The 22,266-nt window shown below is 34.2% G+C and overlaps 3 protein-coding genes and 1 long non-coding RNA gene across 5 annotated transcripts; 2 read left to right on the forward strand and 2 right to left on the reverse strand.

The window, feature by feature from the left end:
- Positions 1–559: 559 nt before the first annotated feature.
- Positions 560–4,774, forward strand: LOC105785372 (arginine decarboxylase). Its single transcript, XM_012611440.2, has 2 exons — positions 560–3,240; positions 4,023–4,774. Exon 1 carries the CDS (start codon positions 1,029–1,031, stop codon positions 3,207–3,209), a length of 2,181 nt encoding a protein of 726 aa, XP_012466894.1. The 5' UTR covers positions 560–1,028; the 3' UTR covers positions 3,210–3,240; positions 4,023–4,774.
- A 3,230-nt stretch (positions 4,775–8,004) lies between these two features.
- On the reverse strand, positions 8,005–9,707 carry LOC128036157 (uncharacterized). The gene is made up of 6 exons (XM_052627051.1): positions 9,650–9,707; positions 9,324–9,568; positions 9,042–9,242; positions 8,869–8,961; positions 8,693–8,794; positions 8,005–8,539 (listed from the first exon to the last, which is right to left on the reverse strand). Exons 1-6 carry the CDS (start codon positions 9,705–9,707, stop codon positions 8,150–8,152), a joined length of 1,089 nt encoding a protein of 362 aa, XP_052483011.1. The 3' UTR covers positions 8,005–8,149.
- Positions 9,708–15,395: 5,688 nt separating this feature from the next.
- LOC128036106 (uncharacterized) lies at positions 15,396–17,898 on the reverse strand. 2 transcript variants are annotated; one of them, XR_008193009.1, is made up of 3 exons: positions 16,876–17,898; positions 16,660–16,777; positions 15,396–15,721 (listed from the first exon to the last, which is right to left on the reverse strand). It is a non-coding gene; the product is annotated as an uncharacterized LOC128036106 (long non-coding RNA). The 2 variants fall into 2 exon arrangements; XR_008193008.1 differs by having other exon boundaries at positions 15,396–15,725.
- Positions 17,899–21,639: 3,741 nt separating this feature from the next.
- On the forward strand, positions 21,640–22,088 carry LOC105785370 (30S ribosomal protein S31, mitochondrial). The gene has a single exon (XM_012611439.2). The coding sequence runs from the start codon at positions 21,708–21,710 to the stop codon at positions 21,978–21,980; it is 273 nt and encodes a 90-aa protein (XP_012466893.1). The 5' UTR covers positions 21,640–21,707; the 3' UTR covers positions 21,981–22,088.
- The last annotated feature ends 178 nt before the right edge of the window (positions 22,089–22,266 follow it).

Raw genomic sequence — 22,266 nt, forward strand, 5'->3', positions numbered from 1 at the left:
TATTAACTTTGAAAGAGTTTTCTAATATATATAATTTTAAATTTATATGCTCTAAAATAAAAATAATTATATGATAACAAGATGCTAATTTAATATTTTTAATTTAACTCTAACAATATTACTCGATTCGATTCAAATTTTATTTCAATTAAAAAATTCAAATTAAACTAAAATAATAAAATGAGAGTCAAGTTTAATAGGAATAAGCTTTGTACGACATTTTTTGTTTTTACGATAAAATTCATCCTTATCGTTCCATTTGCCTTTATTTTTCTTCCATAAATGAAATATGGACCCCGTATTGCTCAGGCCACGCGGCAACCCGACGCAGATCAACCGTTAGCAAAACGAATCTCTGTATCAACGGCCCAAAAAAACCCCCAAAAAGCGAATTTTTTATATTTACAATTTTTTCGTTTTCAGTAAGATTGAAAAAACGCGAGAAATTGATAAAATATAAGTTCGGGTACCCGAAGTCCAACCCCGTAGCCCAAGTATGCCCGTGAAACCGCCTATATAAAGGAGGCATCTTTGCTCGAGCAATTCTCGCTCACTCAACCATTTCTAACGTATTCTTTGAATATTATTTCTATAATAATATCAAAGCCCTCCCTGTTTTTTTCTCTGATTTTCCCTCATTTTCCGGGAAAATCTTTTTTCTTCCCCATTCCGCTAATCTCATTTACTTCTTGTTTTCTTACTTTTTTTTTTTTTTTTGCGTTTCAAGATCTGCATGGTGAAGTCCATTTTCGCAGCATAAATTTTGTTCCTTTACATAAAAAGGAAAAATTCCAACTTTAAATCTATTAAAAGTATTCTTCTGAAGGGATCGGCGTGGGGATTTTGAAGTTTAGGGTAAAACGGAAGTCTTGCTCCGGTTGTAATTGAGTCCTCTACTGCTTCTTTTGAGGGAGTAGCCGGGGCCTCGGCCTCGGCGGGTTTTAAAGCTCCCACCTTTTGAAACCTATCAAATCTTAACCTTTTTTTTTTCGAATCTTCGTTTAGTTAGTCTCAGATTCATTGTAGGGATGCCGGCCCTGGCTTGCTGCGTAGATGCTGCTGCCGTAGCGCCTCCTGGTTACGCGGCTTTCATTGCTGGGGACAGCTCCCTTCCCTCGGCGGTCCCTTTTTCCGCCTCCACCGCCGACGCCGCTGATTCCAACTCAACCCATTGGTCCCCAGCGCACTCCTCCGCTCTCTACCGCATCGACGGATGGGGAGCCCCCTACTTTTCCGTCAATAACGCCGGCAATATCACCGTTCGTCCGTACGGAACGGACACTCTGGCCCACCAAGAAATCGATTTGCTGAAAATCGTTAAGAAAGTCTCGGATCCGAAATCTGTGGGCGGGCTGGGTTTACAGCTTCCCCTCATTGTTCGGGTGCCCGATGTGCTGAAAAACCGGCTCGAGTCTCTTCAATCGGCTTTTGAATCAGCCATCCAAGCCCAAGGCTACGAGTCTCATTACCAAGGCGTTTATCCCGTGAAATGTAACCAAGATAGGTTCGTTGTTCAAGACATAGTTAAATTCGGGGCGCCCTTCCGCTTCGGGCTTGAGGCCGGGTCAAAACCCGAACTTCTCCTTGCCATGAGCTGCCTTTGCAAGGGAAACCCAGAGGCGTTATTGGTCTGCAATGGTTTCAAAGATGCTGAGTACATTTTCCTTGCCTTGCTAGCAAGGAAGCTCGCGTTGAACACTGTAATTGTTCTTGAAGAAGAGGAGGAGGTGGATTTGGTTATTGAAATAAGCAAGAAACTTTCTGTTCGACCCGTGATTGGAGTCCGAGCCAAGCTGAGAACCAAACACTCGGGTCATTTCGGATCCACCTCGGGTGAGAAAGGTAAGTTCGGGTTGACAACGATCCAGGTTTTAAGGGTTGTTAAAAAGCTTCAGGATTCGGGGATGCTTGATTGTCTGCAATTGCTACACTTCCATATTGGATCCCAAATCCCTTCAACAGCTTTGCTTCAAGCTGGTGTCGTCGAAGCTGCTCAAATCTATTCCGAATTAGCCCGTCTTGGTGCTGACATGAAAGTTATTGACATTGGAGGCGGTCTTGGAATCGATTACGACGGGTCAAAATCCGGTAATTCTGATCTCTCTGTTTCTTATGGCCTTCAGGAATATGCTTCAGCTGTTGTTAATGCTGTTCGGTTTGTCTGTGACCGTAAATCTATCAAGCATCCAATTATCTGTAGTGAAAGTGGTAGAGCTATTGTTTCCCATCATTCTATTTTGATATTTGAGGCTATTTCTGCTACTGCTCCTACTACCCCAGCAATGAACCAAGTTGACCTTCCATTTATTTTGGAGGGTCTCTCGGAGGATGCTCGTGTCGATTGTTGGAACTTGAGCCAGGCAGCAATGAGACATGAGACTGAGACCTGTTTCGTTTATGCTGATCAGTTGAAGCAAAGATGTGTGGAACAGTTCAAAGAAGGGACTTTGGGGATTGAACAGCTTGCCGCTGTTGATGGGTTATGCGACTTAGTTTCTAAAGTGGTTGATGCATCTGAACCTGCTAGGACATACCATGTTAATCTTTCGATTTTCACTTCGATCCCTGATTTTTGGAGTATTGGTCAGATTTTTCCCATAGTCCCCATTCATCGATTGGATGAAAGGCCTGAAGTGAGGGGGATTTTGTCTGATTTAACCTGTGACAGTGATGGGAAGATTGATAAGTTCATCGGAGGTGAAACAAGCTTGCCTTTACATGGGTTGGAAGGTAATGGTGGTGGTAGCAGTGGTGGTGCTAATGGGCGGTACTATTTGGGGATGTTCTTGGGTGGGGCTTACCAGGAATCCCTCGGTGGAGTTCACAACCTCTTTGGTGGCCCAAGTGTTGTTAGCGTGTCGCAGAGTGATGGTCCATATAGCTTTGCGGTTACGCGGGCGGCGCCTGGTCCGTCATGTGGGGATGTCCTCCGAGTGATGCAGCACGAGCCCGAGCTCATGTTTGAGACCCTCAAGCACCGTGCGGAAGAATTTTGTGGACAGGGCCATGGCAATGAAGGCACCCATGCTGCTTTAGTTAGCACCATTGCTCGTTCTTTCCACAACATGCCTTATCTTGTAGTGGCATCCCCTTGTTCGTTGACTGCCATGAATAACAATGGCTTCTACTATTGCAATGAGGAAGATTACAATGCTGCTGTCGATTCTGGGGCTAGTGAGGACGAGCAGTGGTCCTATTGCTACGCCTGAGGCAGTGTTCTACTATTTGCTTTATTGCATGGTTTGCCAGTCCTTGAATGTCTAGTTATTTTAGTTTTTTGTTCCCTTTTTAATGTTCTTTTACTGTTAATTTTCATCGCTTGTAAGCAGTGATTGTTAGCATGCATACAAGGTGTTTTGCACCTTGTCGGGTAGAAGGGATGAGAACCGAATCCATCCTTTTCTGTAAATCCGGGATTTTATGCCCTCTCCATGCTTCTTTTAAGCCAACTTTATTAGTTTTTTTTCTATTTTGAGTTGACTGTGGTGGATGTTACTCTATTCTTCATTGTTTTTAAGCTTTATGCTTTTTACCATCATAAAGCTTTCCAACTTGCTTTGCGTTTATGATTCCTTGGCTGCTGCTTTGATTTCACTTTTATTGAATTGTGATCTCATGGGTAGGGTCTTTCATAGTGCGGTTGAGCTGGGTTTCTAGTGTTCCCATGCAGAAAGAAATGGTGATGAGGTCTGGCTCAGCCTCATTGGAAATGGTTAGATACCAAGAATCTGAATTCTTCGTTGTGGGGTCTGTTTCCCTTCCTTTCTTTGTCTTTGCTGGTAGTTAGGCTAAGCCTCCCCCACTTCACACCAGCAAAAGAGGCCAAACCTATTCTTTGAATCTTGTGATTATTATGTTTCAATTTTCAATCAGTTGACTGCAATAAGAGATTGATATTGGAATCCAGAGGATCAGATTTTATTAAAATGTCATCTGATTGCATAGTGAAATCATTTGGAAGTTTGAAATTTGGGTTAAAGTAGACATTGAGTAATATTTAATGTGTCCTTTGCTTTTTGCAGTTCATCGATGGATGTGGTTGTGATGGTGTGTACATATAGGTTAAAGATTTGTTGATGTTCCCCTGCATCTTTCATTAAAAAGTGGCTTAAAAGTAGAATGTTATACTAATCTTGTGTCACTGGAGATGATTGGATCTGCCATTGCTTTGGTAGTTGATCTTGGAAAATTCAGTTGAAGAAGCGGAACCAGAGTTCAAGTGCCTTCACTTGGATGGTAACCCTCTGCAGCAGCATCCACCACTAGTTTCTTTGTATGGGGGTCCAGTTGGAATAAACAGGCAAAACCTTCTTGAGGGGGACCCTAAATGTTGCATACCAGCTCAGACCAAGCTTTTTATTTGGACCATGATCAAACGAATCCACAAATTGTTATATGTTGTGTTTACGCTGCCCTTTTTGTTGATGGAGAAGCTGAAGCCCTAACTTATATTCTTCCCACTTGAGTAACGAAAAGAAGGGAGAATCTGAGGAATCGACTTCTGTTAGAGCGATGTTCAAGTATACAAGTGTGTGTTGGGTAGAAACACTCTCTACCTACATAAATAAATAAAATATGATTATTAATGGTGCGAATGAATAAGGCATATCCCCAAGGAAAGGAACTTCGTTGCAGATTGGGTAGCATTATTAGTAGAGGTGGAAATTATTAGAGAAATTGAAGGGCTTAACAAGGATTGATTCTGTATTTTTCTTCAACTCCCTCTTCTCCCTGCTCTTCTACCAAATCTAAATAAGCAAGAGGAGTTTGTTTATATATTTTCTCATCCTTAATATTCTGTTTATTTTGATTTTTGAAATTAGAGAGATTCAAACTTAGAGATTAGTATTTTTGGGGAGATTGAATTTGGTCACTAAAATTAAAATTTTTAACACTTTGTTAATATTACATTTTCATATATAATTAATGAATCATCCTCCAAAATGGATTTCTTCTTTTAAAGCTTATCACATAAATCATCAATCAATTGGGTTGAGTGCAATTGTTGGATGGATTTTGAATCAATTCGCTTCAAATGTAGTGAATTTTTTTCTTTTGAAAAGTGGATGTGGGGCGAGGCGGATGTGATATAATTTTTTTTCTTTTGGATAGTGAGTATGGAGCAGTTATAAAATTACCATTTTATCAATATATATAATCCATTAAAAGGGTAAAATGTAATACCATAATATAGAAAAATTCATAAATTTTATGTTTAAATATTTTAAAAAAATTATGTTTAAATATTTATTTGACTTTAAAAAAATCTAAAATATTAAAAATAAGTAGTAAAAATTAAATAAAAGCGGAGCAAAGTGGGTTGAGGATGGATGTATCCAACATTCATGAATATGTTAGTGGTTTTTAAGATTATACATTCACTATGGAACAGTGATAGGTTTAGTAATATTCATCCGCACTCCATTACCATTCTTAATTATCTATTTTAAAATTTGTTTTTGACATAATTTTTTAAAACTAATTATTGTATTTTAAAAGAAAATTATGTAATTTATCTATTCGTTAGATTTTAAGATTTAAATAAATGTTTAATTAAATAAAAATTGATCAGAGAATTTATCCATTTGATTTATAATATTATCTATATATTATCAATTTTTATTTTATTTTAACATAAAAGTTTTAAAATAATTATCATTTAAAAAAATAATTTGAATAAAATTATTGTACCTATAAAATTATCTCTTTATATTTTTTGAGATAAAATTATTTTAACATTAATTATCTTTTACTTTCAATAATCATAAATATATTAAAATTATTGTTAAATTAACTTTATTTGATAACTTGTTTTGATATAACAAACAAAAATGTTTTTGAATAAAGAAATTATAAAGTTCAAAGCATAAAAGTCATTTAAAGACTTCCATTTTAGAATATGTTTTGAACACTTGGAAAAAGTTTGGACAAATTTCAAAAATGGTTTAAACTTTTTTAACTCAATTGAAACATTTTTAAATCAATTGAAAAATTGCTCCCTACAAAAAGTATCAATACTTTTTATAAAGTATTGATACCATACAATTTTCATCGATACCTTTTTCAAGATCTATACCAATCTTGCTTACTGACTTGAAACAAATATTGAACAATCACAAAAAGGACCAATACCTTTTCAAAAAGTATCGATACCATCTTTGATATCGATACCGTTTTTGTATTCTGACTTGATGATTTTTCAAACAATTATAAAAAGTATTAATACCTTTTCAAAAAGTATTAATACCTTTTACCAAGTATTGATAAAATGTCTTTGGTATCGTTGTAAATTAACTTTAATGGTCACTGAATCAAACATTAAATGCTATAGTACTGATGCTCGTAGAAAAAATATCGATACCTTTTATTGTAGGTGAATTTAATGATCTGGTATTTTCATCCCCAATGACTTTATTCAATTCCTTAATAACCACAATGGTTAGAAATCAATTAGAGGGTATAAATACTAGCTTTTAAAGGTCCTACAACAAGAAGTAAGATTTCAATAGATCAAGTGCTTCAAGATGCATAAAAAAATCCATTACCAATCATTTTGTACTTCAATTATTTATCTTCTTCTTGTAAACACTTGTGAGCATTCATTTTATTTTTTATCAGCTCAAGTGTTTTCCTTGTATTTCTACTTAATTAGCAAACATCCCAATCTTGTAAGGATTATTTTTTTGTTTGCTTATTTATTATTCTCTTCAAGAGGGTTGAGTCTTACATTATATTTGGTTGAGGGGGTAAGAATAGATTATAGCCCAATTCGGTAGGCCCACCACCAAACTTATGTTGGGTTGGCTGTAATGGCCTATTACAGCTTGTATTGATTCAATGTTTATTCCAGGAAAAGGCTACATAGCCATTCCCTTCCCTCACCACTGAATAGCCATTCAACTCGGTGGAATAAGGAAATTTGTTTTTCCCATTTTCAATTTTTTCCCTCACGGTTTGTGCTTTGGCTTTATTATATCTGCGATGAGAACCAAAACATATATGTTTTTAAGTTATATGTTTACCTTTAATGGAAATATATTCTTTTTCTTTTTTTTTGGTCTCTTGTATGTCCTCTCTTATTGCTATGTTTTGAAACATATAGATTTAGATGACTACTTTATGGTGAACTGTTTTTGTTCATCAAACTAAGACCCGGAAATAGCAACTTGATTCGAAAAATGTTGTATAAGAGAAGTATTAGATCTTTGTATAATTTTTGTTTCAATATTTATTTTCCAAATTATGTTAGTAACAGCAACAAGGTTTTTAAGGAGGTTTTTGTCTGAAAATGAGGCAAAGGTGAAACTAATAAATGTCAAATGTTTCATACTTTCATTAGCAATGGAAATTAGTTGAGTTCTTGCTAGATCTATTAATTATTATTATTATTATTTGTAGAATCACTACACCAGAACAGGTTTTTAGCGGCGTTTTTTTAGGCCTTTAGCGGCGCTTTTTAACGCCACTAAAGTAATTTGCGGCGCTTGAAGAAGCGCCACAAAAAATGCCGCTAATGACAACGTCGTTAACTTTTTGCGGCGCTTACAGAAAAAAACGCCGCTAAAGATCATGTTCTTTACCGGCGCTAAGAAAATAAACGCCGCTAAAGATCATGTTCTTTAGCGGCGCTTTGGAAGAAAACGCCGCTAAAAGTAATGTTCTATAGCCGCGCTTGTTTAAAAATGTCGCGAATAGTAGTGTTATTTAGCGGCGCTTATTTCACAAACGCCACTATTTGATATGACTTTTAGCGGCGCTTTTTTAAAAAACGCCACTAATTTTAGGATTTTTTTAAAATAAAATTTTCTGTTTTTTTCAGCTCTCCTGCAACAACAAATCAAAAGCAACCAGATCTAAACTAACCAAAAACAATAAATTTATATAATATAATGACTAAAATAATATTAATTGATATAAATAAAAGTGAATTCATACTTTTCTTTACAAAAATGTTTAAAGTTAAAATAATAAAAATGTTTATGCAATATACACTATGACGGCGGAAGTTGCGACGGCTGAAACATCTTCATCATAGTCTGAAGCTGCTGTTGAAGTTCGTCGTACATTTTGCTCTGCTCTGCTTCTCTCGATGCCACATCTTTTTGAAGTCGTAGCTGTAGTTCTTCATATTTCTTTTGAACCTCTACTTCTATTGCTGCTTCTCTCGCTGCTTCTCTCGCTGTGGCCTCTGCTTCTCTCGCTGTAGCATCTGTTCCCTCACTGCCGCATCTGCTTTAAGTTGTTGTTGAAGTTCTTCATATTTCCTTTGAACCTCAAATGTGGTCGCTTGCATCTGAGCTATCTGGTCTTTTAACCTCTGAACTTCAGCTTGAGATTGAGTCCCCGAAGCCATGTATTGGTGCGAGCTGGATCCAAAATATTGGGTTGGGCTGATAAAAGATCCTTGAAATTGAACCCGACCATACTTTTCAAGACCCAAAACTTCAGCAATAATCCGGTTATTAATGTCTTCAAGATGAACAGAACTATCACTAGAAGCAATCACTTCGAACTCCGTCTTTTTTTCCTTTAGTTTTTCCTAATAAATAAATCACATAGTTAGGAACGCAATATATATTAAAAAAAACAAATGCAATATAACAATAGTCGCATTACAAGCAATGAATTAAAACATTAGAAAATAAACACTATAAATAACTAAAATAAGTCAAATCGTATTAAGTAAACGTACCATAATTTCACCAGCTTCAGGAGTCATAGCAGATCCATCTTTCTTCTTATGTGTAATTTCAAAAAGTTGAAGGCATCCAACTTTTTGACCGGACGACCATTCCTACAATATAGTAGTTAAAATATTATTTAATAGAAAGTTATACATATTTGAGAATATTAAAAAATTAAAAATACCACTGCCTCAGCTACACATGCAAAACTTCTCGACCGGGCTATGTGAGTGAATTTTTGTTGCTGCCGGCTACTTTTTCCAACTCGTTCACGATCCTACGTTATAAAAATTTTAGTACGTAAATAGTAAATACTATAAACCAAAATAATTACAATAGTTTGGAAGTACGTCGTACCTCGCCTTTTTGAGAATGCCAAAATCTAACCGCATCTTCCCATTGGTACCTCAACATACCCAGCGGGACATTTTGCAATTTCTCATCGAGGGTTGTTTTTGTCTTATAATAATTTTTCTTCAAAGTACTTTTATTGTCTCTCCATTTTTTTCCCAATGCCTTCTTTACATAAGCATCCGAGACCTCTAAAGCAAATCTCGCCTACAAAAAACACGAGTTAATAAAGTAAATATAAATGAAACTATTTCCCAAGTATTACAGATGACATTAACATTTTGTTACCTTAATATTATCGAGGGCTTGGTTTTTGTTGCTATTGGGCATTTGACGCCATGACTCGTAGTTGATAGGCAACATATTCGCATTTCGTGCTAAAATGCCCATGTATCCTGCTAAAAGTCGAGCTTCTGATCCAACAGGCTGACCAAAACTGTTTCTGCATACATTGACACGCTCAACTGGATCTAACTCGTATAACTCTCTAAGTAGCGTACGTCCTCGACCTCTGCGCGTCCCACCATTTTCAGCTACAAATGGTATATTATAATATAAGAATTTGAAAAATAAATCAATTATAAGTCAACACGCATGTAATTAATGTAAGTTACTTTGAACTTCCGTAGGATCCTCAGGTGTAATTGGAACATTCGAAGATCCAATTGTCATTCATTGTTCAAGACTATTTGTTTCATCGAGTTTGGATCATTTTGAACAATGCTTTCCCTTATAATTTTTCTTCTAGGCATTTTATCTGCAATACACATAAAATGTAATTAAACTTAATAACTAATTACAACAATAACATCACATATAAAATAGTTGAAATATATAATAAGACCATGATTTAATACTAATGTAAGTTACATATAATTAAACAATCGTAAAATCTTACTACATCATTATTCGTAAATATCTTCATCCGTATCCTGACGAACCCATTGAAATTGTGCACTAGTACTAGGGATATTATCGTTTAAGTTTTGTTCTGGAAATGGCAAAGTTTCTGATCTGTCGTCGATGTTATCTCTACTTGCACTGCCCATGTCAAACAAGTCTCTAGGGATGTTACAGAGTACAACGTACCAACCCTCATCAGTTGGATCTTTTGAGTAAAAAACTTGTTTGGCTTGACTTGAGAATACATACGGCTCATCTATCAGTTGTTGTCCTGTGTGAATCAATCGGTCAAAGTTCACCATTGTAAAACCAAATTGATCTTGCTTAATTCCACGAGCTGTATTAACATCGGCCCAATCACCTCGAAATAAGACAACTTTCCATTTGCCGTAGTAATCCAACTCAATTATGTCAGTAAGATGTTCGAAATATTCCACATTTCCCTCGACAGGATTGTCCCTAGCACTAGCATAACTTGTAATTGCAGAATTAACAACTATTCCACAATTTTGCGTTCTCCTCAACCTCTCGCGATATTTTGTATGAAATCTGAATCCGTTGATGAGGAACGCACTATATCTTTTAACCACTCGATTTGGACTTTGGACCTTGGGAGAGCCATTTAACTTCGTCGTTTACGCTCTTTCCACTCCAAACCTATTGAATGGAAAGTAAACTGAGTAATTAAAAATGTTATGAGAAAGCATTATAATTTGTAAGCAGAAGCTCCAACTGCATACCGTTTGGCTTAACCATTCATAAAAAGATTTTGTAAACAACTTATTGATATCTCGATGTTGTATTCTTCGGGAGCGCGAACGAGATCTCAATATTTGTTTGTCCTCACTATGTTAAAAAAATGTGATCTTTGTTAGAAGATAAATAATTTTTAGTTTGATAAATATTTATAAAATTTGTAGAACTTACTTCCGTAAAGGTTCCAATGATTCGTGGTGAAACAGAACATATCGATGTGCTTGTACCCACGATAAATGATCTAATTCTGTAATTTCAACTTTGCCGATTGGTTCTCCAAAACTTTGGAACAAATAAGTATCGGCTAAGTTATAGTCCGTGAGTCCAGCATTCCTATTTGGTCTGTTCAACCTTGTTTCGACATCTTCCAAATATCTTGAGCAGAAGGTCATACATTCCTCTGCCAAGTAGCCTTCAGCAATCGATCCTTCTGGATATCGCTTGTTAAGGCAGTAAGACTTTAATTTGGATAGGAACCTAAACACAATATACAACATTATCAAAAGTTGTACTAAAAGCATAGAGGTGAATGAAGGAAAATTTTAAAAATACTTCTTTAACACCTTTCTATGGGATACATCCATCGATAGAAAACGGGTCCGCCAAGAATTGCTTCGTGCGAGAGATGAAATATCAAGTGAACCATAATGGTGAAGAAGGAAGGTGGGAAGATTTTTTCCATGTTGCATAAAGTCAAAGCGGCTCGATCCTGTACCTTTTGAAGTTCTTGAACATCTAAAAATTTGCCACAAATGGCTTTCATTATGTTGGATAGTTCAATGATACAAGACGTCACCTTCTTGGACATACAACATCGTAGAGCAACTGGCATTAAATCTTGCATCAAAATGTGATAGTCATGTGATTTTAGCGAATATAATCTTCGATCTTTAACACTAACACATCGAGATATATTTGATGCATACGCATCTGGGACCTTTATATCCTTCAACACCATGCAAAACAGTTCTTTCTCCGTCTTGGACATTGAGAAAATAGAAGGCGGCAATCGATATTTCTCATTCGGAAGTGGATTGGGATGAAGATCAGGCCGAATTCCCATTTGGACTAAATCAAGTCGACTCTGAAGATTGTCTTTTGATTTTCCGTCGACGTTCAAAATTGTACCCACAATGTTCTCGCAGACATTTTTCTAAATGTGCATAACATCAAGATTGTGTCGTAAAAGGTGATGCTCCCAATAAGGCAACTCAAAAAAATACTTCTTTTTTTCCACAAGTTCGCCTCATTAGGATCGTCCTCTTCGTCGGAACTTTCATCCCCTTCATCATTTGATCTTCTGTTTCCATGCGTGTTTGGCGGTTGGTTCATCTTCCCATAAATGAAATTCATATCTTCTAACATGAACAAGATTTCAGAGCCACTGGTTTGGGAAGGAGCTTCTCTGAACTCTTCAGTGCCGTCAAATACAGAACTTTGAAATCTAAATCTATGATTTTTCGGTAACCACCGACGATGCCCCATGTAAGAAAACTTCTTCCCATTGTACAACCATTGCGAACATGTTTGTGCAGCACAACAAGGACACGCATAACGACCCTTGGTACTCCAACCGGATAAATTGGCATAAGCGGGAAAGTCATTAATGGTCCACATCAAAGCCACACGTAAATTAAAGTTCTCCTTTCTCACCACATCGTATGTCTCGACACCAGCCCATAATTGTTTTAACTCTTCAATAAGTGGCTGTAAATAAATTTCAATATCATTCCCGGGCCCTTTCTCACGGGGATAATCATAGATAAGATAAGGAAGATTGCTTCATGCAAATCCACGGAGGCGATTATAAGGAACAAGCACTCGGCCAAGCATCAGCATAATGCTCATGATCTTGAAAGGATTAAATCCATCGGATGCTAGCCCAAGCCTCACACTCCTAGGATCGCTTGCAAAGCCTGGAAATTTATTGTCAAATGATTTCCAAGCTAAAGAATCTGCCGGATGCCTTAGTAATCCATCATCGGTTCGTCCATCATGGCGCCACGTCATTGACTTCGCTGTCTTGGATGACATGAATAGCCTTTGAAGCCTTGGTATCAGGGGAAAATACCGTAAAATCTTGACTTGCTTCTTTCCCGACTGTGTACCATTTTCGTCGGCCTTCCCATATTCTGTGTTTCTACTAATCCAACGGGATTGGCCGCATACATGACAGCACTGTTGGTCATTTCAATCGCCCCAATACAACATACAGTCATTTGGGCAACTATGGATTTTGTTGTACCCAAGGCCTAAATCTTTTATCATTTTCTTCATATCTTTGCATGACTGAGGGATTTTTGCAAACGGAAACATTTCTCTTAAAAACTCTAACAAATTGTCAACGAGTTTCGGTCCACCCTCCCAAACATTTTAAGCGAAAAAGACGAACAGAGAAAGACATTTTGAAAATTTTGATCCTCATACGTTCTTCGTTCATGTCATTAAGTAGCGCGTAGAACTTCGCCGCTTCTTCATTCGGCTCTTCATGAGGTACACTACTTCCCGGTTCGGTAAAAGCATTTCTCCTAATATTACAATCATCAGAAGCCACAAAGTCCGCTGGGAAGGACTGGACACCATGATTGTGCATATTAAATGCATCCCGCAACATACCTTCCATGTCATCCCCTCTATCAGACTGATGGTAAGCAGGACCAGAGTAAGATACATCCATCGTTGAAGAGGAAGTACTAGGCGGGCATTCTCCATGAAAAAGCCATTGTTTATAACCCCGAACAAACCCATCAACAATTAGATGCTCGTATACAACCTCACGACAATGCCAGTTTAAGTTGACACACTTCTTACATGGGCAAAGAATCATGTTCTCCTGACTTGCATATTGAAATGCAAAATTTAGAAAATATTGTACTCCATTTCGATAATCGTTGCTAACCCTTGACAAATTCATCCAAGACCGGTCCATTTCTTAATTCTTGAAGTCTGACGTTGACAATAATTTGCACGGGTTAGTCAAAACGCCAGTTATAACTATAAATGAGTTATGTAAGTTATGTACTAAGTTATGTATTAAACAATAATGTAAGTTAGGAAGGTTATGTAATATGTAAGTTATGTAAGTTATGTAATTTATGTAAGTTATGTAAGTTATGTAAGTTATTTAATTTATATAAGTTATGTAAGATATGTAAGTTATGTAAGTTATTTAAGTTATGTAAGTTATGTAAGTTATTTAATTAATGTAAGTTATGTAAGTTATATAATTTATGTAAGCAATTTAGAAAAAATTATGTAAGTTATGTACTAAGTTATGTATTATGTAAATATTTTAAGTAATGTATGTTATGTAAGTAAGTTGTTATGTAAGTTTTGCATTATGTAAGTTATGTAAGTTATCAAAGTAATGTATGTTATGTAAGTTGTTATGAGTTTTGCATTATGTAAGTTATGTAAGTTATCAAATTAATGTATGTTATGTAAGTTGTTATGTAAGTTTTGCATTATGTAAGTTATGTCAGTTATGTAAGTTATGTAAGTTAAATGTATTATGAATGTTATGTAAGTTGTGTAAGTTATGTAAGTTATGTAAGTTAAATGTATTATGTAAGTTTATATAAAAAAATATAAGTTATGTATCATGTAAGTTTATATAAATTTTTTATAAGTTATGTATTATGTAAGTTAAAAGTAATGTATTATGTAAGTTTACATATAAGTAAACTTACTTAAATTTTAGTAAGTAATGTATTTAAGTAACATACTTAAATTTTACATATAAGTAAACTTACTTAAATTTTAGTAAGTAATGTATTTAAGTAACATACTTAAATTTTACATATAAGTAAACTTGCTTAAATTTTAGTAAGTAATGTATTTAAGTAACATACTTAAAAGTTACATATAAGTAAACTTACTTAAATTTTAGTAAGTAATGTATTCCATAACATACTTAAATTTTACATATAAGTAAACTTACTTAAATTTTAGTAAGTAATGTATTTAAGTAACATATTTAAGTAATAAATTTAATATATATATTAGTAATAAGTTAAATTAAATTGTAAAAATATATTAAAAATATAATAAATTTGAATTTTAACTTTAATTTATGTATGTTATGTGAAATTTAACTTCAAAACAAATAAAAATAACTTTGAATTAACTTATGTATGTTATGTTAGTTTTAACTAAATTTTTGCAAGTTATCTAAAATTAAACTTAAAAATAAATTAAAAGTTTGAAATTTTTTCCATGATTCAAATTAAATAAAAGAAAACAAAACAAACTAATTTTCCGTGATTAAAATAGCAACTAAAGGAACAACCAAAATTTTGGAGGAAAACATATAAATATTTGCAAACTATATACAAGCTTTAAACCAAATGTTTATATTATTTAGACATAAATAACCTTCATTTTTGAAATAATTTAGTTGCGATATGGAATAATATGTATACAACAAATAAGCATATTTTATATCAATGAAACTTAAATGTGAAAAGAAAGTGGATTAATTTGTTATTTAATGTAACGATATAGTTAAGAAATTTCAATAATTTTAAAATAAAAAATTTAATCCAATTCCCAGTACAATTTATTAAATTGCTTCTATTTTGCTCAACATATATAGCAATCGTTGATGGATGATAATAGAAAAGATAAGTCGAAAAGTACATGGCAAATGTAAAATAAGTAAAATGAAACATAAGTAAAATGAAACATAAGCTAAAGCACATCCAAAACCAATTACATATATACAAAACCAGAGCCCCAAAAGAAACATTTTTCCCTAATCATCATGATAAAACTATTACTGATTTAAGTTATGAACTAAAACATACCTTAATATTTCACTCAACTTTGTCTACTTCACTCTCACCAGCAAAGAGAGATTGTAGTGAGAAATATTTATTTTGTTAACTGATTTGGGAGAATGCATACAAAGAAGGGAAAAACTGTCAAATTTTAACATGTACCTGCCCAAACAATAGTTCGGCCAAAACACAGGCAGCAAACCAGATGTCAATGGTCAGATATGTATTAAGTTGCACCAAATATTAATTCTGCCTACAATAGATGAACCATGATTAGTTAGCAGCAAATATTTTTTCATTTTAGCTATCAAATATGTAAAAGTTTATCGATATCACAACCAAATATTACTTGGAAACATTAAATGGCAGCTTAAAACTTTACCAATTTTAAAAAAAATCAAATACTTTAGAAAATATTGGGTTTCATCCACTGCACTATTTCACGTTTGCCAATTAAACTATCATATTATATACGCTACATGATGAATTGCTACTTTAACAATCCTCCTGTATGTATCATATAATCTAGAGCATTCTTACATTTTCGTATTTTACCATTCCTATCGCTAGAGATATTGCTTTATAACTAAAATTAATTATTGCAAACATTCTTACATTTTCATATTTTACCATCTACAAATTTAAAAAAATTATTACAAAAACATATCTAAATTTGTATTATAATATTTAGGTAGATGATAAATTGAAATTGAGCAGAATGGTTATTGGATTAGATATTGATATTTATTAATAAAATTTAATATTTAAATAAACTTGTTATTAAATTAATTAGTTCCAAAATTAAAATTATATATTAAAAAATGGAATTTAATTGTTTAGATTATTATTGTTATTACTTGAAATACATTATATAGTACTATAAAACAATGTTTAAAAACTATTTTGCAAAGTTAAATTAAAAAATATAAAAAATATATTAAAAAATTATTTTGCAATTTAACATGCCAGATGTAAACTGAACCAAACAATGGATTGGCAATCACCATTTTCATGTCTACTGTATAAACAATGGATTGGCTTCAACTCAACCAAACAAGTATTAAAACAAAAATTGAAGAATACCCATTAGGTACCTTTGGATGAAAATTTAATAAAAACAAAATATAGATAGAAATCACTGACAGTCACCGGACCAAATAAGTGGATTCAAAACAGTAGCTTTATACCTTGGAAAGGGTATCGACCAAAACTGAAGATGGAGTCCGAAAAGTGTAATTTTAGCGTCTTCTCCTCGGTTTCAGCCTTGGAGCTTCTGGGAAAGTTGAAGCTTCAAATCGTCGGTAGCTGAAAGAAAGAAGCCGCTTTAGCCTTCACTGGAAGCGAGACGAGAGGAAAGGGAAAAATAAAAAAAAACAGTTACTTGCTTAAAAGGACGAACTTACCGATGGTTGCGGCACCAGAGACGGACAGAGAAAGTGATGCAGCACAGGAGACGGTAGAGTAGCAGGTGGTCGGGTTTGGGGAGCTGTTAGGGATTAGGGGAAATTTTAGGGATTTGGGGGGAAAATAAATTTTGGGGGAAATCTGATGGAGGCTTTGGGGGATAACAGATGAAAAATATCGGGTTCCAATTTTGGTCAGAATGATGGAAAAAAACGACGCCGTTTTCATCTAAAAAATTAACCATTTGCGGTGTTTATAAATAAGCACCACTAACTATAAGTCGAAACGCAGTCGTTTCATCAACAAATAGCGCACACCTGTGGCGTTTTTGAATAAACGCCACTAATAATACAGCAAAACGGCCTCGTATAGATAAATGTTAAAACATTTTTGCGGCGTTTTAGTTCAAGCGCCACTAACTATAAATCAAAACGCAGTCGCTTCAGCAACACTTACCTCAAACCCGTGGCGTTTTAAAAAAATCGCCACTAATAACATTTAAAAAACGGCAGTGTTTCTATAAATGTTAGAACAATGTTGCGGCGTTTTAAGTGAAGCGCCACTAAATATAAGATCAAACGAAGTCAAACGACATTTAACTCAAGCTTGTGGCATTTCCAAAAAAACGCCACTAATACCATTGGCAAAACGACAACATTTCGATAAACATAAATACAATTTTGCGGCGTTTTATGTAAAGCGCCAGTAATAGCAACGTAAAACGGCGTAGTTTTATTAACTCCGAATAAAACTTTGCGGCGTTTTTCAAAAGCGCCACTAAAGGCGAAGAACAGAACGGCGCCGTTTCCCTTCCCAGTTACAGGATAACTTCCCACTTTACATGATACAATTTGCAAAAAATACCAAAAGTATAGTCATTTTGCAGTGTTTTCCAAAAAACGCCACTAAAATAAAACATATAAAACGTAACGTTTTGCAGTATCAGGCACAAACTTTGCGGCGCGTTTTAAAAAACGGCACGAATTTCTAATCTTTTGCGGCGTGCGGTTGAAAACGCCACTGAGAACACAGATCAAAACGCAACGTTTTGCCAATTCTGAAACAAATTTACGGCGTTTTTATATAAACGCCACCAGGAAAACGGAGTAAAACGGCATCGTTTTTCATACTAATCCATATTTGTGGCATTTTTTTACTAAAATGCCACTAATGCATAAACACTAAAATAAATTTAATTTCTGTCCTTTTTTATTAACCTTAAACCCTTAGAACCATAAACAGTAAGACACTAACTATAAAAAATGAAACCCTAAACCGTAAACCCGAAATCTAAATAATAAACATTAACCACTAACCTAAAACACTAAACATTAAACCCTAAACTCTAATATACCCTATAACACCCTAAACTTAATTTAAACCATAAATATATATTATAAGTTAGAATTAAAAGTAATTAAAAGAATCGATATTGCTTGTTTAAACCCTAAAAAATAACTTTTCTTTATATTTTTTATCAAAATCCCTAACCCTACTTAAACCCTAATACCAGTCTAACCCTTAAACCCATAATTAAACACTAAGACTTTGACTATAAAAACTAAACTCCAAACAATAAACTTTAAAACACTAAATATCCCAAACCCAATATAACAAACCCTAAACCTTAACCTACAATATAGCACTAAACATTAAACCTTAAACTATAAAATCCCTTAAACTATAGCCCCTTAAGCCTCTTAAACCCTAAACCCTAAAAATTTTTAATCAATATTAAGTACTGCTTCCATAATTCTTTATAAACATATATGACCTTTTACATTAATATATATCTATATGTGTATATACATGTACATCAATATCCACATGAAATTTTTAGGGGTTTAGGGTTTTAAAGATTATGTTTTTAGGGTTTAAGGGTTTTGAGAAAGCAATATGGCCGACATCGATTTTAACAGCTTAATGGTAACTTAAATGAAAACTTCTAATTATAATTAATATAAATAAATCAATTAAATAACAAATAGAAAAATAATTATTTTGCGGCGCTTGTCAATAAACGCCGCTAAATCCCCCAAATGCTAAGTAAAACGACCGCGTTGGGCTTAGGTTATTGGCGGCGCTTACCAAAAACACCGCTAAATCCCCGAATACTCAAAGAACGGTGTCGTTCGGCTTATGCTTATTTGCGGCGCTTCCATACAAACGCCGCTAAAGTACTGAACATTAGCGGCGTTACCCCAGAAACGCCGCTAGGCTACCGAATGCTCCGAAAACGGCGTCGTTTGTCTTACTTTTCTTTGTGGCGATTTATCAAAAACGCCGCTAAATCCTTGATCTTTAACGGTGCTTAATAGAAAATGCCGCTAAATCCCAGCATGCCTGGAAAACGACGTTGTTGGGCCGAGGTTTTTGCAGCGCTTTATATAAATCGCCGCTAGAAACGCCGCTAAAAGCCTGTTTTGGTGTAGTGAATGGGAAGATTGCAGTGGATAGCAATAATGAAGAGGCTAACATAGGAGAAGTGTGACCAAAGCTGTATATCACATTGTCAAGGAAAGAAAATGAGGAGGATTTTATGGCAATAAACGGGTGTAAACCCCTTCAGAGGCCTAAAAGGAGAGCCAAGATTATCCAAAGGAGCTTACTCATAAGTAAACATTACTGTATTTGAAGCATACATGCAGACTTCATATATATTTTTGGTGTAAATTTGACATGTATTGGTGGGTTGTGGTGGAAGCTGGTGAGCCATGGGGTATGGTTAATTGATATGTGCCAAGAAAGATTTGAAGTTACGGAAAAGAAGAGTTCTAAGAAGGTAAAATATGATTTGGGTTATCTTCTTTTACATTTCCTATAATGCAATAATTTTTTATGCTATTATTCATGTTTCTGATGTGGGGTTTTGGCATGATGCGGAGACCAAAAGGATTGAAGGTCATGGGGAGTAATGTAAAGTGATTCGGATTGAAGATACATCAATGGCAGCAACAGGGCCCTTTTTTTTCTTATATTTTTTTTGGGAATATTTTTAGAGTTGATGTTAATGGGTTGGGGAGAAATATAGAAAAGTTAAAAACAGGGGTTTGCTTGCTGGGGTTTGTTTGGTGTATGGATGTTTGATTTTTTTCATATATATAAAAATGAGAATAATTATTGTTTTTGGATCAATATTTGTAATTTTGACAACTATGATCCCATGAGATTATGTTATGATTTTTATTAATTCATATTTTAATAATAATTATATTAAGAATGTTATTAAATTATATATTATCATTTTTATTAAATTGTTTTTGATAATAATTATATTAAAATATGATTAAATTTATTATTATTTTATTAAATTATATTTAATAATAATCATGTTAAAATTTAATAACAATAACAATAATCATCTACCTAAAAAAATCGCTAATAGTACTTTGGTCTTTTAAGCCTTTTTCCTTATGCTATTACAAATCCAATGATTAGCTTTTCAGGAAATTTCCAAACGAACAATTTCAACGAAATCTTTCAATTTCTTATTTTACTATGTTCAACTCTATGTATTCCTCTATCCGTAGAGTAAATTAAATGCACAGAAATGGCTATAGCGAGTTTACATTATTCAGATAATGACTACTCCGGGAGGAATGTTTTTATGCGGTGCTAACGATTTAATAACTATCTTTGTAGCTCCAGAATATTTCAATTTATGCTCCTACCTATTATCTGGATATACCAAGAAAGATGTGCGGTCTAATGAGGCTACTACGAAATATTTACTCATGGGTGGGGCAAACTCTTCTATTCTGGTTCATGGTTTCTCTTGGCTATATGGTTTATCCGGGGGAGAGATCGAGCTTCAAGAAATAGTGAATGGTCTTATCAATACACAAATGTAAAATTCCCCAGGAATTTCAATTGCGCTTATATTCATCACTGTAGGAATTGGGTTCAAGCTTTCCCCAGCCCTTTCTCATCAATGGACTCCTGACGTATATGAAGGAGTGTAGTTCGTTCGATAAATTCCTATAGTGATCAATCAAGCTAACAATTATAATTCATAATTACCTTTAATTTTTTTAAACAATCTCATTATAGGTTTTGATCATATTTGTTCTTTTTGACATAATGCCTAGAACTACCCATAACTTCTCTCCGACCCATAAATATGTGGATAATGAGCTTTAGCGCACTCGAACCCACGTCCTCCTACATTAGCAACAATGCCCATATCAATTGAACTAGGACTCAATCAACTAATTACCTTTAAATTTTAATTACCTAACAATAACTCTATAAATAGGCCTTATCAACTTTCAAAATGAAAGTTGAACTTTTTTTTTTCTTATAGCTTTCATTAAGAAAAAAGAAAAATTGATATTTTTTGAAAATGTAAACTTTACTTTCTTAGATTAATTTTAATTTTTAATTTAAAGATATTTTATTTATAAATATTATTATTTTGATTGATTCTAATATCAACTATAATATTTTTAAAAGTGATACTAATAATTTAATTTTTAAATTAATAATTATTTTAAAATATTAAAATTATTAAAATTTATATGAACTAATTTAATAAATTTTAATTATTAAATACAAAAATTTCGTGCTTTACATAACAAAGTTATGAAAAAGACTTAGTTAAAACAAAGTTTTTTTTTTAATTTTTGAAAATAAAAAAATAAAGTAAAATATATTATAACCGAGGCGAGGCCGCGAGGGTACAAAAAAAGTGGATTAAATGAAAGCAATGTAAAATGGGTCCAAATAGAAAAGAGGGTTGGTTAAAAAGTAGCGCAAAAGAAAATATAAAGCCCAATGATTCTATTTCTAGGCTTCTATTGTCTGCCTCCGTTACTGATAGATAGCCGTGGAAATGGCGATGATTCAGTGGTGCGGCACTGTAGCAAGGAGAGTGGTGATGAAGCAGTGGCCTCCTCTATCATCGGCTTCGCCGATTGAAGTAATGGCGTCGCCGCGGGCCCCGACCCTTTGCGGCCGAGGTGACAAGAAGACGAAGAAAGGGAAGAGATTCAAAGGATCGTACGGGAACGCCAGACCCAAGAAGGAGAAGAAGATTGAACGTATCAAAGACAAGGTCGAAGTTCCCAGGTCCACCCCTTGGCCTCTCCCCTTCAAGCTCATCTGATTATTTTTCAATATCTATGCGTTTTTTCTCTTTTGTAATAGCTGTAATAATAAAGCTAAAATTTTTGTACAATTCAGGGTTTTTGTTATTAGTAGCTTTGCTTTTATATTTGTTGGTTTAAGTTCTAGAAACAATTTTAAGTGTTTGAATGGTTGTTGCATAAGAACCAGAGAAAACCCTAATTATTATATGCAGCAATTATTAGTAGTTGTGGAAGCAGAGCCCCTAGGAAACTGTGAGTCTTTTTCAGATAAGCTGAATTAGGAGTTAGAGTGGTCTTGAGTAA

This window comes from Gossypium raimondii, chromosome 13, assembly GCF_025698545.1.
Source record: "Gossypium raimondii isolate GPD5lz chromosome 13, ASM2569854v1, whole genome shotgun sequence".
NCBI lineage: Eukaryota > Viridiplantae > Streptophyta > Magnoliopsida > Malvales > Malvaceae > Gossypium > Gossypium raimondii.